This window comes from Cetorhinus maximus, chromosome 22 (genome assembly GCF_964194155.1).
Source record: "Cetorhinus maximus chromosome 22, sCetMax3.hap1.1, whole genome shotgun sequence".
NCBI classification, from domain to species: domain Eukaryota; kingdom Metazoa; phylum Chordata; class Chondrichthyes; order Lamniformes; family Cetorhinidae; genus Cetorhinus; species Cetorhinus maximus.
The window spans coordinates 7,369,709-7,388,732 of NC_135900.1; the positions used below are offsets into that span (position 1 = coordinate 7,369,709).

General features: G+C 45.6%; 1 protein-coding gene across 2 annotated transcripts in view; it reads left to right on the forward strand.

The window, feature by feature from the left end:
• Positions 1–19,024, forward strand: part of btbd11b (BTB (POZ) domain containing 11b) — a 126,076-nt gene that overhangs the window by 103,775 nt on the left and 3,277 nt on the right. Inside the window, exons 9-16 of one of the 2 annotated variants that reach the window (XM_078567713.1) lie at positions 2,906–3,041; positions 3,324–3,544; positions 6,066–6,244; positions 8,774–8,879; positions 9,013–9,115; positions 10,847–10,937; positions 12,606–12,674; positions 18,818–18,931. In XM_078567713.1, the coding sequence (XP_078423839.1) occupies positions 2,906–3,041; positions 3,324–3,544; positions 6,066–6,244; positions 8,774–8,879; positions 9,013–9,115; positions 10,847–10,937; positions 12,606–12,674; positions 18,818–18,931 (1,019 nt within the window). The remainder of the gene's footprint in view (positions 1–2,905; positions 3,042–3,323; positions 3,545–6,065; positions 6,245–8,773; positions 8,880–9,012; positions 9,116–10,846; positions 10,938–12,605; positions 12,675–18,817; positions 18,932–19,024) is intronic. The other variant, XM_078567714.1, reaches the window with a different exon arrangement.

Consider the following 19,024-nt stretch of genomic DNA (forward strand, 5'->3'; position numbering starts at 1 on the left):
GTTGGAGGGGCTAGATAAATGCAAGTTTGTTGCTTTTTTTCTGTGGCCCTGGGAACAGTCCTAGATTACCCCAACTATAAATGCAATGAGAAAGGGCTAATCAATAATCTTGTTGCAAAGGAGCCTTTAGGAAAGAGTGACCATAATATGATAAAATTCTATGTTAAGTTTGAAAGTGATGTAATTCAAGCAGACTAGGGTCTTAAATCTAGGCAAAGGAAACTATGACGGTATGAGGGGCAAATTGGCTATGGTGGATTGGGAAACTACATTGAAAGATATGATGGGAGACAGGTAATGGCTAACATTTAAAGAACTAATACGTATTTACAACAAAAATACATTCCTTTAATACACACAAACCCACTAGTGTTCCAACTGTGGCTAACAAAAGAAATCAAGGATTGTTTTAGATCAAAGGAAGAGGTATATAAAGTTGCCCGAAAAAATGATAAGCCTGAGGATTGGGATCATTTTAGGCTCCTGCAAAGGAGGATCAAGAAAAAGATTAATAAAGGGAAAATAGATTACGAGAGTAAACTAGCAAGAAACAGAAAAACAAATTGTAAAAGCTTCTATAGGTATGTAAAAAGGAAAAGATTAGCAAAGACAAATGTGGGTCCATTACAAGTGAAGTCAGGAGAATTTATATTGGGGAATAAGGAAATGGCAGAGAAACAAAGCAAATACCTCATGTCTTCACGGAGGAAAATACTAAAATCCACCCAGAAATAATGGAGAATCAAGGGACTAGAGTAAACAAGGAACTGCAAGATATTAATATTAGTTTAAAAAAAGTTCTAAGAAATTAATGGGACTTAAAGTAGATAAATCCCCTGGGCCTGACGATCTATATTGCAGAGTGTTGAAAGAGGTGGCTGTAGAGATGGTGGATGCATCGGTAGTCATCTTCCAAAATTCTATAGACTATGGGATGGTTTCGGCAGATTGGAAGGTGACAAATGTAACCCCACTATTTAAGAAAGGAGGGAGAGAAAATGGGGAACTACAGACCTGTTAGCCTGACATCAATTATTAGGAAAATGCTAGAATCTATTATAAGTGATTGTAGGATTAGGCAGAGTGAACATGGATTTATCAAAGGGAAATCATGTTTAACAAACCTGTTGGGAGTTTTTTTTTGAGGCAGAAATTTTTTTCTTGGGGCAGAAATTTCGCCCCCCCCCCACACCGTTGGGAGAGTTGTGTGGGGGCGAGCAGGGGCAGGCGCGAACCCAATCAACGCCCCCCGATCAGGGCTGCGTCGCCAATTAAGGCCCGCCCGGCATGACACGTGCCCGGAAGCAAAAAAATTTATTTAATTAATAAACCCTTCATGAAACCTCATCCCGCCTGTGGATGAGGTTTCATGAAAAATGCGAAGGCCGCTTGGGCTCTTCCCCTGCCCCCGCGCCAACCTTAAGGTTGGACGGGCAGCATTCTTAACAACTTTAATTACTTTCTTAATGGCCTTAATAGGCCTTTGACAGTTCAGCAGGCACGCAGCCGATTCGGCTGTGCGCCTGCCGAACTAAAAATCTAAATGATGCGCGGTGACGTTGGGACTCCCGCGAGTGGGCCCTGCCTCCACTCGCCAACCCGAAAATTCTTCCCCCAGAATAGATAAGGGGGAACTGGTGGATGTGGTATATTTAGATTTTTAGAAAGCTTTTGATAAGGTTAGTAAACAAAATTAAAGCTCATGGGATTGCGGGGGAATATACTGGCATGGATTGAGAACTGGTTAACAGACAGAAAACAGTAGGAATAAATGGGTCATTCTCAGGTTGGCAGGCTGTGACTAGTGGGGTACCGCACAGATCAGTGTTTGAACCCCAGCTATTCACAATCTATATTAATGATTTGGATGTGGGGGTTAAATGTAATATTTCCAAGTTTGCGGATGATACAAAATGAGATGCAGGTGAGAGTTGTGAGAAGGATGCAAAGATGCTTAAGGGGATTTGGAGAGGCTAAGTGAGTGGGCAAAAATTTGACAGATGGAATACAAATGTGGAGAAATATGAGATTATCCACTTTGATCAGAAAAACAGAAACACGTATTATTTCTTAAATGATAGGAGGCTGGTAAATGTTGAACTTCAAAAGGACTTGGGTGTCCTTGTTCATGAGTCACTGAAAACTAACATGCAGGTACAGCAAGCAATTAAGAAGGCAAATGGTATGTTAGCTTTTATTATAAGAGGATTTGAGATGTCTTATTGCAATTATATAGAATCTTCGTGAGACCGTACCTGGAGTATTGGGTGAAATTTTGGTCTCCCTACCTAAGGAAAGATATACTTGTCATAGAGGAAGCACAATGAAGGTTCACTAAATGAATCCCTGGGATGGAGGGACTGTCCTGTGAGGAAGGATTAAATAGACTGGACCTTTATTTGAGTTTAGAAGAATGAGTCGTTATCTCAGTCAAACATACAAAATTCTTACAAGGCTCGACAGGGTAGATGCAGGAAGGATGTTTCCCCTGGCTGGGGGATCTAGAACCTGGGAAGACAGTCTCAGAATAAGGGGTAGGCCGTTTAGGACTGAGATGAGGAGGAATTTCTTCACACACACAGGGTGGTGAATCTTCGGAATTCTCTGCCTGAGAGGGCTATGGAGGCTCAGTCATTGAGTATATTCAAGACTGAGATTGATAGATTTCTACTTCTTAAAAACATCGAGGGAGAGGGGGGGGGAAATGGCGTTGAAGTAGAAGATCAGCCAATGATCTGATTGAATGACGGAGAGGGCTCGAAGGGCTGAATGGCCTCCTCCAGTTCCTATTTCTTCTGTTCTTACCCATCACTCACGCTGAAAGCATATTGCAGCAGACAGGCTGACTTTTTTTTTTATCCCAACAAAGTTTTGTTCTGACAGGATAAATGTGTTGGGTTTTCAGGTAATTTTGAACTAGTGAATTTACTTCTGGAGCGAGGAGCGGAGCCGATGATCGGGACAATGTGCAGGAACGGTTTCTCCATCACTCCACACGGTGACATGAGTGCATACAGCCAGGCTGCTGCACACGGGCACAGGTAATCGGGCATTACTGCATCTCACTGTGGGAGGAGTGGGGTTTGGGTGGGGTGAAGGAGGAGGGTCAGATGAGGTTGGAGATGGTGTGGGTGAGGGAGGGGTGTGCTGCAGGAGGTGGGGCGGGGGGGGAGTTTGGTTTGGTGGGATGTGGGGATTGGGGTGGTTCAGCTTCCAGTTTAGTTCAGGGGTTTGCAGGTGAGATCCGAAGTCGCCCGCCGTTCCCTGGAATCTCTCTCGAGTGTTATCCGCTTTTATTTTTCCCCCATGTTCTGCCTGTTTAGGAACGTGTTTCGGAAACTGTTGACACACTCGGAGAAGGAAACCAGGAATGTCCTGTCCCTGGAGGAGATTTTGGCTGAGGGGACAGATCCCACGGGGACGACCTCCAGTCCCGCAAACTCCAACCGTAACAACAAGGCCCGGCTGAATGTCCTGAGGGAGGCCATTTATCACAGCTCAGAACATGGATACGTGGACATTACCATGGACATCAGAGGCTTCGGTGTGTGTCTGCGTGTGCGTACCTGCCTGTCTGTGCGTGTGTCCCCCCCATCTCTCTCTTAATCTCTCTGTCTCTCTTGTCTACCTGTCTCTGTTTCTCTGTGCCTGTCTCTTTTTATCCTTTTCTTTCTCTGTCTGCCTCTTTCTGCCCTTCTCCCACTCTCTCTCTCTGCCTGTGTGGGTCTCTCGCCGACTTTTTCTCTCGCCGACCCTCTTTTCGCATCTCTCTGTCTCCTGCCGTCTCCAACATCAGAATGGGAGCTGTGACTGGTAACGTATTACAATGGGTCTTTCCCAGAGTTAAACCCTAGAGGGGTGTGTGAAGAATCTCACTTTGTCGGCAATAATTTATGTTTTGAACACAGCCCCCACCCGCAGCAGCCTCCTGAGTGACTGACACTGAGGAGAATAAGTGATGTGAAGCTGTTGGTTATTATTCCTCATATATTTCAGGATGAACTGTTACATTAAACCTGAAGAATCCAGCTAACGTCGGATCACGAAGCACTAAGTCCATGTTCCTTATAGAAACACGCTGGGATTTTCTGGCCCCACCCACGGCAGAAATCATTGTGGTGGAAAATTTGACGGACCAGCCCAAGGTCCGTTAACTTCGGACAGGAATCGGGACCGGAAAATCCCGGCCTAGTGTTTTGCCCAGGTTTATGAATGGCTTCTTCAAGAGGTTGGCTCAGTTTATCATTTCCCCGCAGGTTCCTCACGTTGTCTCCTGCTCAGTTTAAGAGCTTTATTTACACCGTTTGAGTCCAAACTGTGTGAATATGCAATGAGGAAGGCCACTTGGCCATTAGCTAGTGGATCTTGCATCACTTCCCTCCCCAGCAGCACAGTGCCAGTCTCTCACTCCCAGCCCACTCATTGGGCTGAGTTTTACAGTCCCCCCCCACCAGACGTGTTTGGCAGGGGGATGGGGGGGGCACATAAAATATGATGGGTGGGTTGCCCTCCTTCCTGCCCACCCCCTCACCCGGTCCCCATAAAACGGAGCAGGGTTATGGCGCCCACTAGACCACCCGCCTTTAGGCCTATTGAGGCCCTTAAGCGGTCAATCCCCTCACTTGGTTGTCTGAACCCTCCCCACACAAAATGCCCAGTGCTGACCTGACCTGGTCTGGTCACCATCGGGTGGGCCTGCTGAATACAAGTACTGACCCCCTCAATACTGATCCCTCAATCAACAGTACAAAAAAACAGATTCCATGGTCATTATGCTGTTTGTGGGAGCTTACTGTGGGTAAATTGCCTGCCATGTTCCCTATGCTGCAAAAATGAGCACTTCAACAGGAGAGTCGAGTGCTCTAGGAAGCTCTGAGGCGGTGAACAGTGCTGGAGAAATGCCAGTTCAGGGATTTTCCTCCCAGATGTAATCAGGGAAGCTCTGGGAGTTCCTGCTTCTCATGATGTTTTGGTAATTTTTTTTTTGCAAAAATATATTTTATTCATAAAATATCTAAAAGAACTTTACAAAACATTTCAAATTGTCATTACAGAAGGTGCAATATCATTCAATTTTTTCCTCAGAGCATGTTGCACTCTAAGGTGCCTCAATATAATTGCATTTACTATATACATTCAAGGACAAGCTTACAGCCTGAGGGGCTCTACACTGTTACCAGCCCCTCGGTGCACTGTGGCTGAAAGGCTTTACACACTGGCCTTTCCCCATTGCCTCTTTGTGGCCCCTGCTCCAAGCTTTAGTGCAACTCTCAGCACATAGTCCTGGACCTTGGAAAGTGCCAGTCTGCATTGCTAAATGTGCTTAAACACTTCACTCCCAATGATTGGTGGTGAATGACTGGTAAAACCATTCCCTCCAAGCCATCCCATTTCATCTCTCCTACCTTTCAGTGACCCCACCTGTGGAAGAGCCATCCGGTGCCCCCTCATTATGTTTAACATCCCGCGCTGATCCATGCACAGGTATCTCCACAGACCACACCATCCTGACTTGGAAATGTATCGCCGTTCCTTTACTGTCGCTGAGTCGAAATCCTGGAACTTCCTCCCTAACTGCACTGTGGGTGTACCTACACCATATGGGCTGCAGCGGTTCAAGAAGGCAGCTCACCACTGCCTCCTCAAGGGCAACTAGGGACGGGCAGTAAATGTTGGCCCAGCCAGCGACACACACATCCCACGAAAGAATAAAACAAATCTTGCCCTCACGGTGAAGAGGTTGTAATTTCCGTAAAATAAAAGCAAAATACTTCAAATGCTGGAAATCTGAAATAAAAATAGGAAATGCTGGGAAAACTCAGCAGGTCTGGCATTTTCTGTGGAGAGAGAAACATGTTAACGTTTCGAGTCCATTATGGCTTTGGAGCTGTATTTTGCCTGTTGTCAGGTGAAGTGAAGCATTTAATTCTGAAAATAAACTTGGAAAAAGTTCTTTGCCGTGAGAGATGAACCCGCAGCTGGGTTCCAGCTAGTCGAAAGGCGATGTCGGGTCCTGTAATGCGGTTACTGCAATGTGTACGTGTAACACTGCCTTTGTCATGCAGGCGTTCCGTGGAACCTGCACTCGTGGTTATTGTCCCTGAACACAGCATTCCTGCAACACCGGAGACTAGTAATCCAGTGCCTACTGAAAGAGTTCAGCACCATCAAGGAAGAAGATTACAGCGATCAGCTCCTCTTGCAGGGTCTGCCGCTCATGTTTCAGATCCTGAGAGCCAGCAAGGTAGTAACATTTGACATTCTGTGCAACAGGGCAAGCCATTCACAAATCTGCAATTAGATGTAAACCTTACAAGAAGCGCTTTAAATTAGCAAATAATAAAGCATGTTTTTTTTTAAATCCATTCAAGGGATGTGGGCTTCGCTGGCTGGACCAGCATTTATTGCCTACCCCAAACTGCCCCTGAGAAGGTGGTGGTGAGCCACCGCCTTAAACCACTGCAGTCCATGCGGTGTAGGTAGGGAGTTCCGAATCAATTGTTTCCAAATTTGACAGTCGCTGTAGGGAAATCAGCTAGAGACACATGATGAGAGTTTGTTGGAATTACTGGGAAATAGATTCAGAGACTCTTGTAGCACAGAGGGAGGTCTTTCATGTGTTAACTCTTCAAAAACAGTCCGTTTTTTTTTTATTTGTTCATGAGACGTGGGCGTCACTGGCTAGGCCAGCATTTGTTGCCCATCCCTAATTGTCCTTGTTCAGAGGGTATTTTAAGAGTCCACCACATTGCTGTGGATCTGGAGTCACATATAAGCCAGCCCAGGTAAGGATGACAGATTTCCTTCCCTAATCAGATGGTTTTTTTTCAAACAATCAGTAATGGTTCTGTGGTCATCATCAGACTTTTAATTCCAGATTTTTATTGAATTGAAATTTCACCGTCTGCTGTGGTGGGATTCGAACCCGGGTCCCTAGATCGTCACCCTGGGTCTCTGGAATACTAGTGACAATGCCACCATAGAAAGTGCTGAAAAACTCAGCAGGTCTGGCAGTATCTGTGGAGAGAGAAACAGAGTTAACGTTTCCAGTCAAGTAGAACTCTTCAGAATAAATGAACAATACTCGAAATAAGAGTGGAAACTTTAACCACATGTGGCTTCCTTCAGGCTCAGGGTGATGCCAAGAGCCTGTGTCTGCCCAAGAGGCTGAGCTGGATTGAACAGTTCCGAAAAAGAGTCAGATTGAACTCAAAATGTTAACTCTGTTTCTCTGTCCACAGATGCTGCCAGACATGCTGAGTTTTTCCAGCATTCTCTGTTTTTATTTAACACTTCCAGCAGCCACGGTATTTTCCTTTTAATTAGGTCCGCAGATGGATTGGAGCTTGTATGGGAAGCAGATTAATAAAGACTAAACTATTTAAGACACTGCAGTGTGTGACTATATTGGAGAGATTGTTTTCTTTATAATAGTGTTTGCACAATAAATACATCAGGCAGCTTCAAAACAGAACAACAAGCAGTCAAAAATGCATAACTTGCATTTATACAGCCCCGTTAACATAATAAAGTGTCCCAAGGCGCTTCATGGAAGCATTCTCAAACAAAATTTGACACTGAGCCACAAAAGGAGATATTAGGTGCGTGGTCAAAGAGGCAGGTTTTAAGGAGGGTCTTATAGGAGGAGGGAGAGGTGGAGAGTCAGAGGTTTAGGGAGGGCATTCCAGAATTTAGAGCCCAGGCAGCTGAATGTACGGCCGCCAGTGATGGAGTAATTCAAATCGGTGATGCTCAAGAGGCTAGAAGTAGAGGAGCGCAGAGATCTCACAGGGTTGTGGGGCTGGAGGAGGTTACAGAGATGGGATTGGTAGGGCCGGTGGTGCAAAGCCATTGAGGGATTTTAAAACAAGGACGAGCGTTTTAAAACTGAGCTGTTGCCTGATCAGGAGCCAAGGTAGGTTATTGAGCACAGGGGTGAGGGGGGAATGGGACTTGATGTACATTGGGATATGGGCAGCCACAGGCATGGAAGTTCAAAGAGGATGGAAGATGGGAGTCTGGCCAGCACAGCATGGGAGTAGCCAAGTCAAGATGTAGCAGACGAATGGATAAGGGATTCAGCAGCAGATGAACTGAGGTAAACATAGAAAATAGGAGCAGGAGTAGGCCATTCGGCCCTTCGAGCCTGCTCCGCCATTCATTCTGATCATGGTTGATCATCCAACTCAATAGCCTGCTCCCGCTTTCTCCCCATATCCTTTGATCCCTTTCACCCCAAGAGCTATATCTAACTCCTTGAAAACATACAATGTTTTGGCCTCAACTACTTTCTGTGGTAGCGAATTCCACAGGCTCACCACTCTCTGGGTGAAGAAATTTCTCCTCATCTCAGAGCTAAATGGTCTACCCCTTATCCTCAGACTGTGACCCCTGGTTCTGGACTCCCCCACCATCGGGAACATCCTTCCTGCATCTACCCTGTCTAGTCCTGTTAGAATTTTATAGGTTTCTATGAGATCCCCCCCTCGTTCTTCTGAACTCCAGCAAATATAATCCTAACCGACTCAATCTCTCCTCATATGTTAGCCCCACCATCCCAGGAAGAGTGAAGAGAGGTGATATTGTGGAGATAGAAAGAGGCAGTCTTGGTGAAATGAGTAACTGATATCGTGGCATTAGATTCTTCCTCTTTAAGTGTCGTGGGTACTCAGATTTCAATATTAGGATAATGATAACTGCATCTTGCAGTCAATCTGAAATATGTGCAGTCTGTTGCTTTATTCTGTCTCTTCCGATTTCATTCTAATTTCAGAATGAAGCCATCAGTCAGCAGTTGGCAGGGATTTTTGTCCAGTGCTACGGCCCTTACCCAATCCCCAAGTTCACCGAAATCAAACGGAAACAGATTTCTCGGCTAGGTACGTACCCTCAGTTGCTGTAACTTAACCCTGCGCTTGGTGTTGATGTGATTTAAGCCTGCGTTTTATGCTGTAATTTAAGCCTGCGTTTTGGCGCTGCTGTAATTTAAGCCTGCGTTTTGCTTGCTTCCAGATCCTCACTTTCTGAATAACAAGGAGATGTCTGATGTTACATTTCTAGTGGAAGGGAAACCATTTTATGGGCACAGAGTGTTATTGTTCACTGCCTCACCCAGGTAAACCACTCCCCTTAAAACTTTCTGTGCTGTGGGTGGGATGTGTGAGTGGGGACGAGGGATGTTTTAACCAAGTGTGAAACACTGGCACTGCACCCAGGGTTCTCGATCATCAGCAACAGTTGACATAGGTTTTTCCATGAAGGGGGTTTTACCAACCAGGGAGCTTCACGTGTCCAAATAAACAGAGGAACAGATCAGACTTCTGGCAGCAAGGGAGGTGACCAAAAACTTGTCAAAAAGGTGAATTTCAGGAAGGTTTTTAAAGGAAGAGAGAGAGATGTGGGAAGAAAGGGAGGTAATTTCAGAGAGAAAAGGGTTCAAGGAATCAAAATCTTGGGGAGAGGCTGGGAGAGAGCTGGGCAAGGATTTTAAATATAATCTGTTCAGGGAAACAGCGTGTCCCAGTGGGGTAGATGCATCGGTCTCACAACTGTAACTAGCAATGGATTGTTAGGAAAATCCTGAACTGTATCAGTCGGAAAACAAACTCAGAATGGGGATGATCCCAGTTCAGTAACTGTGCTTTGATCTCGATGGGGGGTGGGGAATCTCAGTGGATTTTGGAAAGCCCTATGCAATCTGCCTGTCCCTCCAGATAGTCTTCAGCATAGTTCCCCATGAAAGGCTCATACAGAAAGAAACAAGCAGTAACCAGTTAGTGGACAGATAACAGACAGGGGTGAGTCCCAGAAATTGATCCTGGGGTAATGTACCGAGTGGAGTGGCTCAGGATTGATACTGGGAGATGTACTGAGTTTAAAAACATGCAAGACTGTATTATTCACCCACCATTCTGTTTCCCAGAATCACAGAATTAACTCAAATCTTTTTTTTTCCAATAATGTTGGGAGTTTGTGTTTTTAAACACGTTGGGCAGGATTTACCCAAGCTCCGGGTATGGCGGGGCTGGAGGTGAGGGGAGGTGGCAGGGAAAATAGTGGGGAACTGCGTGGGGAGAGGTGCCCGAAGCATGTCTGCCGCCAGGGGAGTTTCCCCGGGGTGAGCGGGAATGCAGAATGGCAGCCAGCTGCAAGGCAATCTGCACATTTAAGGCCCCAGTTAGAGGGCGTTTAGAGAGTTCGCCAGCATTTTGCCTGCGGAGGAGCAGTGCCCATCCGCCCACCTTGCCGTGAGGGAAGGCTGTCAGTCTAATGGAACCGGTGTCCCTGAGGCAATCCAGGGCCCATTGGAGTCAGAGGCTCCATCACCCAAAAAAGGGGGTCACTGGCAGCAAAGAGCCAAACGCCGCTGCTGGAGGGGTCTCCCCTCCGATCTGAGGGGCCTGACTGCCTTGGCTCCTCTAAGAAATGCAATTATTTTCACCCCCTCCATTTCCTACCTGCCTCAGCAGCGCCCACCTCTCCCCGATGGAGTTGCCCAGACGCTAGAGCGGCCAGCCCTCTGATTGGGCCAGCAGCGTTAAAAAGCCGCCCACTGTCCTTAATGGGCCGCTGAGCACAGAGCAGAGCGATTAGAAAGCCGCCTCCGAGAAAATAGTTGAGTTGACCAGGCTCCCGGCAAGGGTGGGATCAGGGCCCCGTTTGGCCCCGACACCCACAGGGAAATCCTGCTCGTAGATTTAGTGTTCGGGATCGGGGCCACGACATAGCAAAAGTTACAATGGTTATTTTGTGTTTAAGGATTAGGAGTCATGTGTGTTAATCTTCAGAGTTACTGTCCAAGAAACGAATCATTCTTTCTAACCCAGTGTCATCTGTGTGCCTCTAGGTTTAAGATGCTACTTTCGAGCAGGATGTCCTCAGACAACTCATCCAGTATCTTCATTGAAATTGGCCACATCAAGTACAATATATTTAAGGTAACCAGTGTACAAAATAGCAGAGCAGACAGATAGCAAGCTATTGTCAGGTGTTCAACCATAACTCACTTCTTCCTCTCCTGCCTCCTTGTGAAAGTATTAACATAGAATGACAGTGTTGGCAGGAAAATTAAAATCTCCTGTTCTCCCTGTGAGCCTCGGTCCTTGGTTCATATATATCCCACCCATACGTCACCACGGTCAGAAGGTCTGGACAAAGCTCTGTCTTGCATTCATTACTACTCCTTAATTCTATCTACACTGTTTCTACAGGCACAATTGTAAAGGGTGCGCAGGGACAGAGGAGCTGGGGATCCATTGCATTGATTTTTGAAGGTGGCAGGATGTACTGAGAGAGTGGTTAGCAAAGCATACGGGATCTTGGTCTTCATAAATAGAGGCATTGAATACTAAAACAGTAAAGTTCTGGTTTGGCCACAACTAGATTATTGCATCCAGTTCTGGTCGCCACACCTTAGGAAAGATGTGAGGGTCCTTGAGGGTGCAGAGGAGATTTACCCAGAATGGTTCCAGGGGTGAGGGATTTTAGCCACAAGGTTAGGTTGGAGAAGCTGGGGTTGTTCTCCTTGGATCAAAGGAAATTGAGGGGAGATTTAATGGGTGTGACAGGTTTAGATAAGGTAGACAAAAAAAAGCTGTTCCTATTAGCTGATGGCACAAGGACTAGTGGACACAAATTTAACGTTGTAGGCAAGAGATATAGAGGGGGATGTGAGGAAGAACATTTTACACAGCAAATGGTAATGACCTGGACCACGCTGCCCAAGAAGGTCATGGAAGCGGAGGCGATGAATGATTTCAAAAGGAAATTGGATGGGCACTTGAGGGAAATAAACTTGCAGGACTCCGGGGATAGAGCAGGTGGAATGGGAATATGGGACTGACTGGATTGCTCTACAGAGAGCCAGCATGGACTCAATGCGCTGAATGTGCCACAATGACTCTGATTGCTCACCGTTACTGAAGTCCTTTCATTCCATTGTTTTAATGTGTCTTTTATCAATACTGCTCCTCCTCTCCCAGTTTCCCTGTCCTTTCTAACGATCGTATAGCCTGGAGTAGCTAGTTCTGAATCATGCCCAGCTTGTCCCCAGCTTCCTGTTAATGACAATGCATATCCTTTCTGCTGAATTTGTGTTTCCAACTCATTTTTTATTCCTTAGGCTGCATGCATTCCTGTACACAATTCTTATTTGAGTAACCGTCCCCATCCTGCCCTCATTCCCCGATGGTGTAATTCACTCACGTTTTCACAGACCTTCAGGAGACTAGAGGGTGAATAATGCTTACATTTTAAGTACCAAAACTGAGTCACATTGGATATTTCAGAATCCTTCCACCAAAGTTTTATTTTGCTATTATTTTAGTTTTATTTTGTGTTGTGTTAATGGTATGTTAGTTATATTGTGAAGATACACAGGTAAAGGGCATTGATTAACTAAGTACTTGGAGAACTTGTAAAGAGAGACTGCTGGGATGCTGGGTGTTAGTAGATAGGAAGCAGAGATTATGTAATGCTGCATTCTGTAAATAAACCAACTATCAAGAAATGAATTTGGGTCTGGTTTCATACTTCACCACCTGGATTAGGATCCTTTTATCATTGTGTTCCTGCTGTTTGTAATTTCTAAATTATTCTTTCTGCAGATGGTGATGCAGTATCTTTATTATGGAGGGACAGAAACCCTGCAGATTAGAAACAATGATATACTGGAGGTGGGTTTGAGTTTACACTGATTAAACTTGGTTATTGCTTGTCACTGATATAGGCCTGCTGGTCCAGGTGGAGCTCAGGAAATGTCGATAATTCCCAAATATTGCTAGTCACTGATCCTGGTGTTGGAATTTATCCATCAATTAAGTCACGGACAGCTCTCCCCAAAGCCCCTGATCCACACAACAATCCGGAAATATCAGCATAGTTAGGACTGTGCTCCACGGGCTGGGGTGTCAGGTGTGAAGAAGCCTGGGACAGTAGTTTAGACGCTCCCAATATGAATTTTGCAAAAGTATTTGACTATTGCTGAAAAGAGAGACGTGTTGCTGGAGCTTTTCTTCTTGCACTCATCAGGACAAACACAAGAATGCAAATTTCAAACAATCACAAATTATACTAGAGGAGTATGGGCAGATAGTGGCATAGTCGTGATGTCACTGGACTTGTAACCTGGAGACCAAGGCCCAGACTCAACTCTGGGGACATGAGCTCAAATCCCACCATGGCAGCTGGTGGAATTTGAATTCACTTAAAGAAAAACCTGGAATTGAAAGCTAGTCTCAGTAATGGTGACCATGAAACTATCATCCCCATTGTCGTAAAAACCCATCTGGTTCACTAATGTCCTTTTAGAGAAGGAAATCTGCAGCCTTTACCTGGTCTGGTCCACATGTGACTCCAGACCACAGCAATGTGATTAACTCTTAACTGCCCCCTGAAATGGCTGCAACCCACTCAGTTCAAGGGCAATTAGGGATGGGCAACAAACGCTGGCCTTGCCAGCGACGCCCACATCCCATGAACGAATGAATGAAACAAAAAAGAAGGGAGGGGGTGCTGATTAGTTAGCAAGTCAGCTAAAAATATTTCAATGAGCAACTGGAACATCTGCTAGTAAATGGCCCAGATAGAAATTTCATCTTTTTAATATTTCAATTCAGTTTCCTGACTGGGCAAGTTCCACCAGAGCCTTGTTGGTGACTGGGTTTAAAATATGGGTTGGGGTTGGGCGGGGAGGAAGGCGTAAGGAGTGCGGAAAGTTGGTAGGATTTGGATTTACCACCCGCTTTATATCTGGCCCAGTTCCACTCTCCAGTGACTTCAGTGGCAATAGAATCGCGGGTTGTAAATCGGGCAGTCGAAGTGATCCACTGGTCAAATCCGATTCCAGTGTTCCCTCTAACTTCTGTTTGCAGTGCCTGCTTGTTGCACTGTGTGGTCCCTTTATAATTGACTTGCGACTGCGCCTGGATGTGCAGCCTGTCTGTTTCCCTGCATGGCGCATTCCCCATTGCTGCAGGGCCATGCACCCGTGAAGGTAAAAGGGAATGTTGTTCTCCTCCACAGGAGAGCCAGGACAAGCCAAACTGACCAGCAGACAGGTTCCCCTGTCCTGTAATCACTCCAGAGAACCCCATACCTACAGCCAGAGCCTGAACCAACAGTTTAAAGAGCCCCTTTCCCATCCTCACTACCACTCCTTATCTCCCAGCTTCTCCCCTCCCCTCCCCTCCCTCATATAGGAGGATGTAAATATGATTGGGATAAAGATTTGGGGGGTGATGTAGAGTAAAAGATGAACATCAGAAGCATACACGATGCTGATGTAATCACGGTGTCATAACACATTGCTAAAGTCATTGTTCGAACCTTGAGTAAAGGACGAATCTGGAGCCGGTCTTTTCCTTAACACAGGCTTATTCACAAACTCACAAAGCACCTTTTCCTCCCCCTACAGCGGTGTAAACCAGTTCTTATGTACTTAAGAATAATTCCCTAACCTTTCCCCAATTAGTAATAGCTGCTCTCATTTACAAACTAAATCATGCACTTCATTGTAACAGGATTCCAACATTAACACACATGACTGAGAAGTAAGAGAGATCTGGAAGGAGGAGAGGCTCTAACCTCGAGTAGAGGTCCAAATGTTTAAATGTTTGCTGCAAATAAAGAGTAATGGTTTAAAACAAAACTACAGACTCAAGCAGCATACTTTGGGAGAATAGACTATCCCCAAAACCCCTGTCTAGACCCCAACCACACAACGAGACATGGTGGCAGTAAGTAAAAGACCCAACAGACCTTGAAAAGAAGATACAGGTCAGACAAGAAGGGCGATCCTCAAGGGAAGGACCAAAGAAAAAAAAATAAGATTCACCAAGACGGAGAAACATCATGGGAGCAGCAGAGACAAACCCGGAGAGTGGACAGCAGTGAGCATTTGCCCGAAGCAGTAAGAAGCAACAATTCCAGGGCTCAGCAGAGGCATGGAATCCACACTACCAACTCCCAGAACCATTTCAGAGGGCAAAAGGCTCACAACAGGCCCAGTACTGAGAAAACTAGAGAGAAAGGTTCACAAAGTACAGAGCTGCTTCAGGATTACACAAAAAAGATCAAAAAGACCAAGACAGTATGCTGCTCTATGCAGTAGGATCTATCACTGATGACATGATAGCAAGGCAGAGGGCTGATGAGGCTTCAACTCCTTATGAAGAAGTCCTGCAAGCTTTTGACTCTTTTATTTCCGTGTCCGTTGGCAATTAATAATTGAGAGGGCTAAATTTAATAAAAGTAAACAAAGACCAGGCGAAAGCATGGATTCGCTCACCAACGATCTCTATAGGCTGGCAGGGAACTGCGATTACAGAATCTTAAAGGGTGAGCTGATTCGCAACAGTGTCATAGTCAGGGTCCGAGACAAAGCGTTATTAGATCTCTGACAGGAAAGAGAGGATTTAACAATAGTAAAAGCGGTGCAGATTGTGAGGCAAACAAGGTTGGGCATTTGTTCGCAGGGAAGGAGAGGACCTGTGGAGAAGGTCGAGTGAGACCATTCAGTTTGTAGGCTATAAAAGAGAGAGAGCGCGCCAAAGCCTAAGCCCGCCAAAATGGGGGAAAGTGCGCCGACCGCCATTTTGAAATCTCTTTGGTCTGGCAGGAACAAACCGCACAAGTGGGAAGTATGTCCAGCAAGGGGGGGCCCAAAGTGCCACAACTGTGGGGAAAAAATAGGCCACTTCAAAACCTGTAAAAAAGAGGCAGAAAATGTTAAAACTGAGCCACAACCCTCCAGGGCGAGGTAAATGATACTGAAAACACGTATTAAACTCAAAGTGGATGGACACCCCACAGAATTTAAACTGGATACAGGAGCAGGGGTTTCTGTTTTATCAGGTAAAGTCAAATGGCTCAAACAGATTACATTGCAACCCTCAAGTATCACATTACAAGGTCCTGGAAAGTCAAAGCCCAACTCATTGGCAAAGCTGAAATATAGAGAGGATCAGGATTTCTCAATATGTCGTTCAAAATAAAGAGCGTTCTCCGCTAAGCAGAAAGGCATGCCTAAAACTGAAATTAATCTATAAAGTGGACGAAGTTGCTGGTGAAAACTGCAACAGTACATTACGAAATGAATTCACAAAATTGTTTACAGGGGTTAAGAAAGCAGAAGCAATTGAGGTTAATAGCACAGCATCTGCGATCAGGAGAAGAAAAGTTAATCCCGATGGCACTTCCGTCGGGTTGGCTAGAATCCAGTTGCAGGTGAAGCACCTTGAGACCGAAAAAAAGAAGTGAAAAAGCAAAAAATTTGAATTTGAAAAAGAGAAAGAAAGAGAAATATGAAAGCTTGAACTCGATCTCCAGAGAGAAAGTTAGCTATTGGGGGTGGGAAAAAAGAGAAAAGAGCCAAAGATTCAAAGAGAGAGAGAAATCAAACAGTATGAGCTGGCTAGAGAAATGCTTAGATTACATGGTGTAAGAGAAGCTGTTCCAGTCAATAAAAATTATAATGTAGAGAGTCAACTTCCATACACGAAAGATGAGTTTGCAAATGAGGATTGAGAATTGGTGAGGACACTAGAGTGTTGGTCACAGAAAGTAGAACACTTGAATGAGGACTTGGAACATCCAAATGATAAACTTGTAGAAGCAAATTCAATAGATGGATCTTCAACTAAAACTTAATGAACTTCAAGTATCAGCATTTTCTATTAAGAATCATGAAAAATACCTTCCATAGGAAAAGGAATTGCTGATGAATCAGAAGAGTTGTTTGAATGCATAATTAAAACCCAAGATTGGTGAATTGCTGGAACTTTGCCGTGAATATAGCAATGAAATCCTTGAACTTGGAGAAGAAAAAGGACGAGATGTGCAGTACAGAAGAACAGAGAAGCAACCAGGCTTGGAATTTTAATCACAGGCATAGAGCATGTGAGTTACCAGTGCTGAAGACCGGGGAGAGAGTATGGGTCCGAGATCAACAGGAAGAAGGCACAATCATTGAAAAAAACTCCACAACCAAGATCGTACATGATTGAGACAGACCAGGGTATCACAAGGAGAAACCACAGCACCTTAATATCCCTGGAGAGAAAGCCAACAGAAACTTGCTCTTACTGCTCTGACCCTGATAAAGAAGAAGAAAGACTAACGACACGCTCTACAGCCATCCAGGAGAAGATCACTCACACCGACAGAAGCGAAAGTACAGAATATCCTCGACCTCCAAAAGGAGATCAGAATGAGATCAGGGAGATTGGTCAAGACACCTCCGAAATTAACCCTGTGAAGTCTTAGACTTTGGGGGGAGATGTAGCAGGATGTAAATATAATGGGGATAAAGACTTGGAGGGAGATGTAGAGTAAAGGGTTATCATCAGAAGCACACATGATGCTGATGTAATAGTGCTGTCGGATCACATGACTGAGAAGTAAGCGAGACCTGGAAGGAGGAGCTGCTTCAACCTCGTGTTCAGGTCCAAATGTGTAAATATTTGTTGTAAGTAAGGAGTAATGGTTTCAAGAAACGACAGACTTGACCAGTATACTTTGGGAGAATAGACAATCCCCAAAACCCTCATCCAGACCCCAGCCACATAACAAAACACCTCCCTTTTCTGTTTCCTTCCCTTCTCCCTTCACCCCCTCCCTCTTTTCTCTCCCCTTACCTTACCTTCTCTTTCCCTCCCCATCTTCCCTTCCTTGTCCATCCACTCCCTCTCCCTGCCTCCCCTCCTCCCCCTCCCCACCGCTCCCCTGCCTTCCCCTCCCACTTTTGAAAGTTACTATTGAATCTGCTTCCGGGGCCCTTTCAAGCATTTGGACTCCAGATCAGAACAACTTGCTGCATCAAAAAACCCTCCTCATCTCCCCTCTGGCTCTTTTGTCAATCTCTTTAAATCAGTGTCCTCTCATTACTGGCCTTTCTGTGAGTGGAAACAGTTTCTCCTTCCTTACTCATGATTTTGAACACATCTATCAAATCTCCTCTTAACCTTTTCTGCTCTAAGGAGAAGAACCCCAGCTTCTCCAGTCTCTCCACCTTAACTGATGTCCCTCATTATCATTCTGGGAAATCTCCTCTGCGCCCTTTACCAGCCCTTCACATCCTTCCTAAAGTGTGGCGCCCAGAATTGAATACAATATTCCAACTGGGGTTTAACCGCTGATTTATAAAAGGTTGGCATAACTCCCTGACATGAGTACTCGGTACCTGTTTCAGTGAAGCCCAGGATCACATATGCCCTTCTTGTGGAGAGAACTCATGAGCACATAGACCAGAAAATTATGGTCCCCTGTGTGTGGGGGGGTGTGGGGGTGTGGGTGTGTGTGGGGGTGGGGGGTGTGGGTGTGTGTGGGGGTGGGGGGTGTGTGTGTGTGTGTGGGGGTGTGGGTGTGGGTGTGTGGGGGTGGGGGGTGTGTGTGGGGGGGGGTGTGTAGGGGTGTGTGTGGGTGCGGGTGTGGGGGTATGGGTGTGTGGGGGTGTGTGTGGGTGTGGGGGTGTGTGGGTGGGGGTGTGTGGGTGGGGGTGTGGATGTGTGTGTGTGGGTGTGGGGCTGTGTGTGTGTGGGTGTGTGGGGGTGGGTGCTCTCCACTGGGAATGCAGATTCTAACCTTAATTTCTCTGCAGGTTTGCTGTTTTACTCACACCCGCGACTGTTTCATTTTGAATCTGAGAATATTCCCTCCTTAATGTCCAACTAATGGACAATTCCCTCCAGATATTTTCAAATATTGCGACTGCTGAAATTGACTTGTCTATTTATTTTATTAGATTGTGAATATTATTGAGACTGTCACTGATCTCAGGAGAATGTTTCTCTCACCGATCTCTGTCATGTTTCTGTTCCAGTTATTGTCGGCATCTAAATTTTTCCAACTTGAGGCCCTGCAGCGACACTGTGAGCTCCTGTGTGCAAAAATCATCAGCGTCGACAACTGTGTCGAAATGTATAATCATGCCAAGGTGAGGGCAATTACCCAAACACGAACTTATCTATCTCTACCTCGCTGTGTTTCCCCCTCCCCCACCTTCTCTAGGACCCCCCTCAGCCCACTC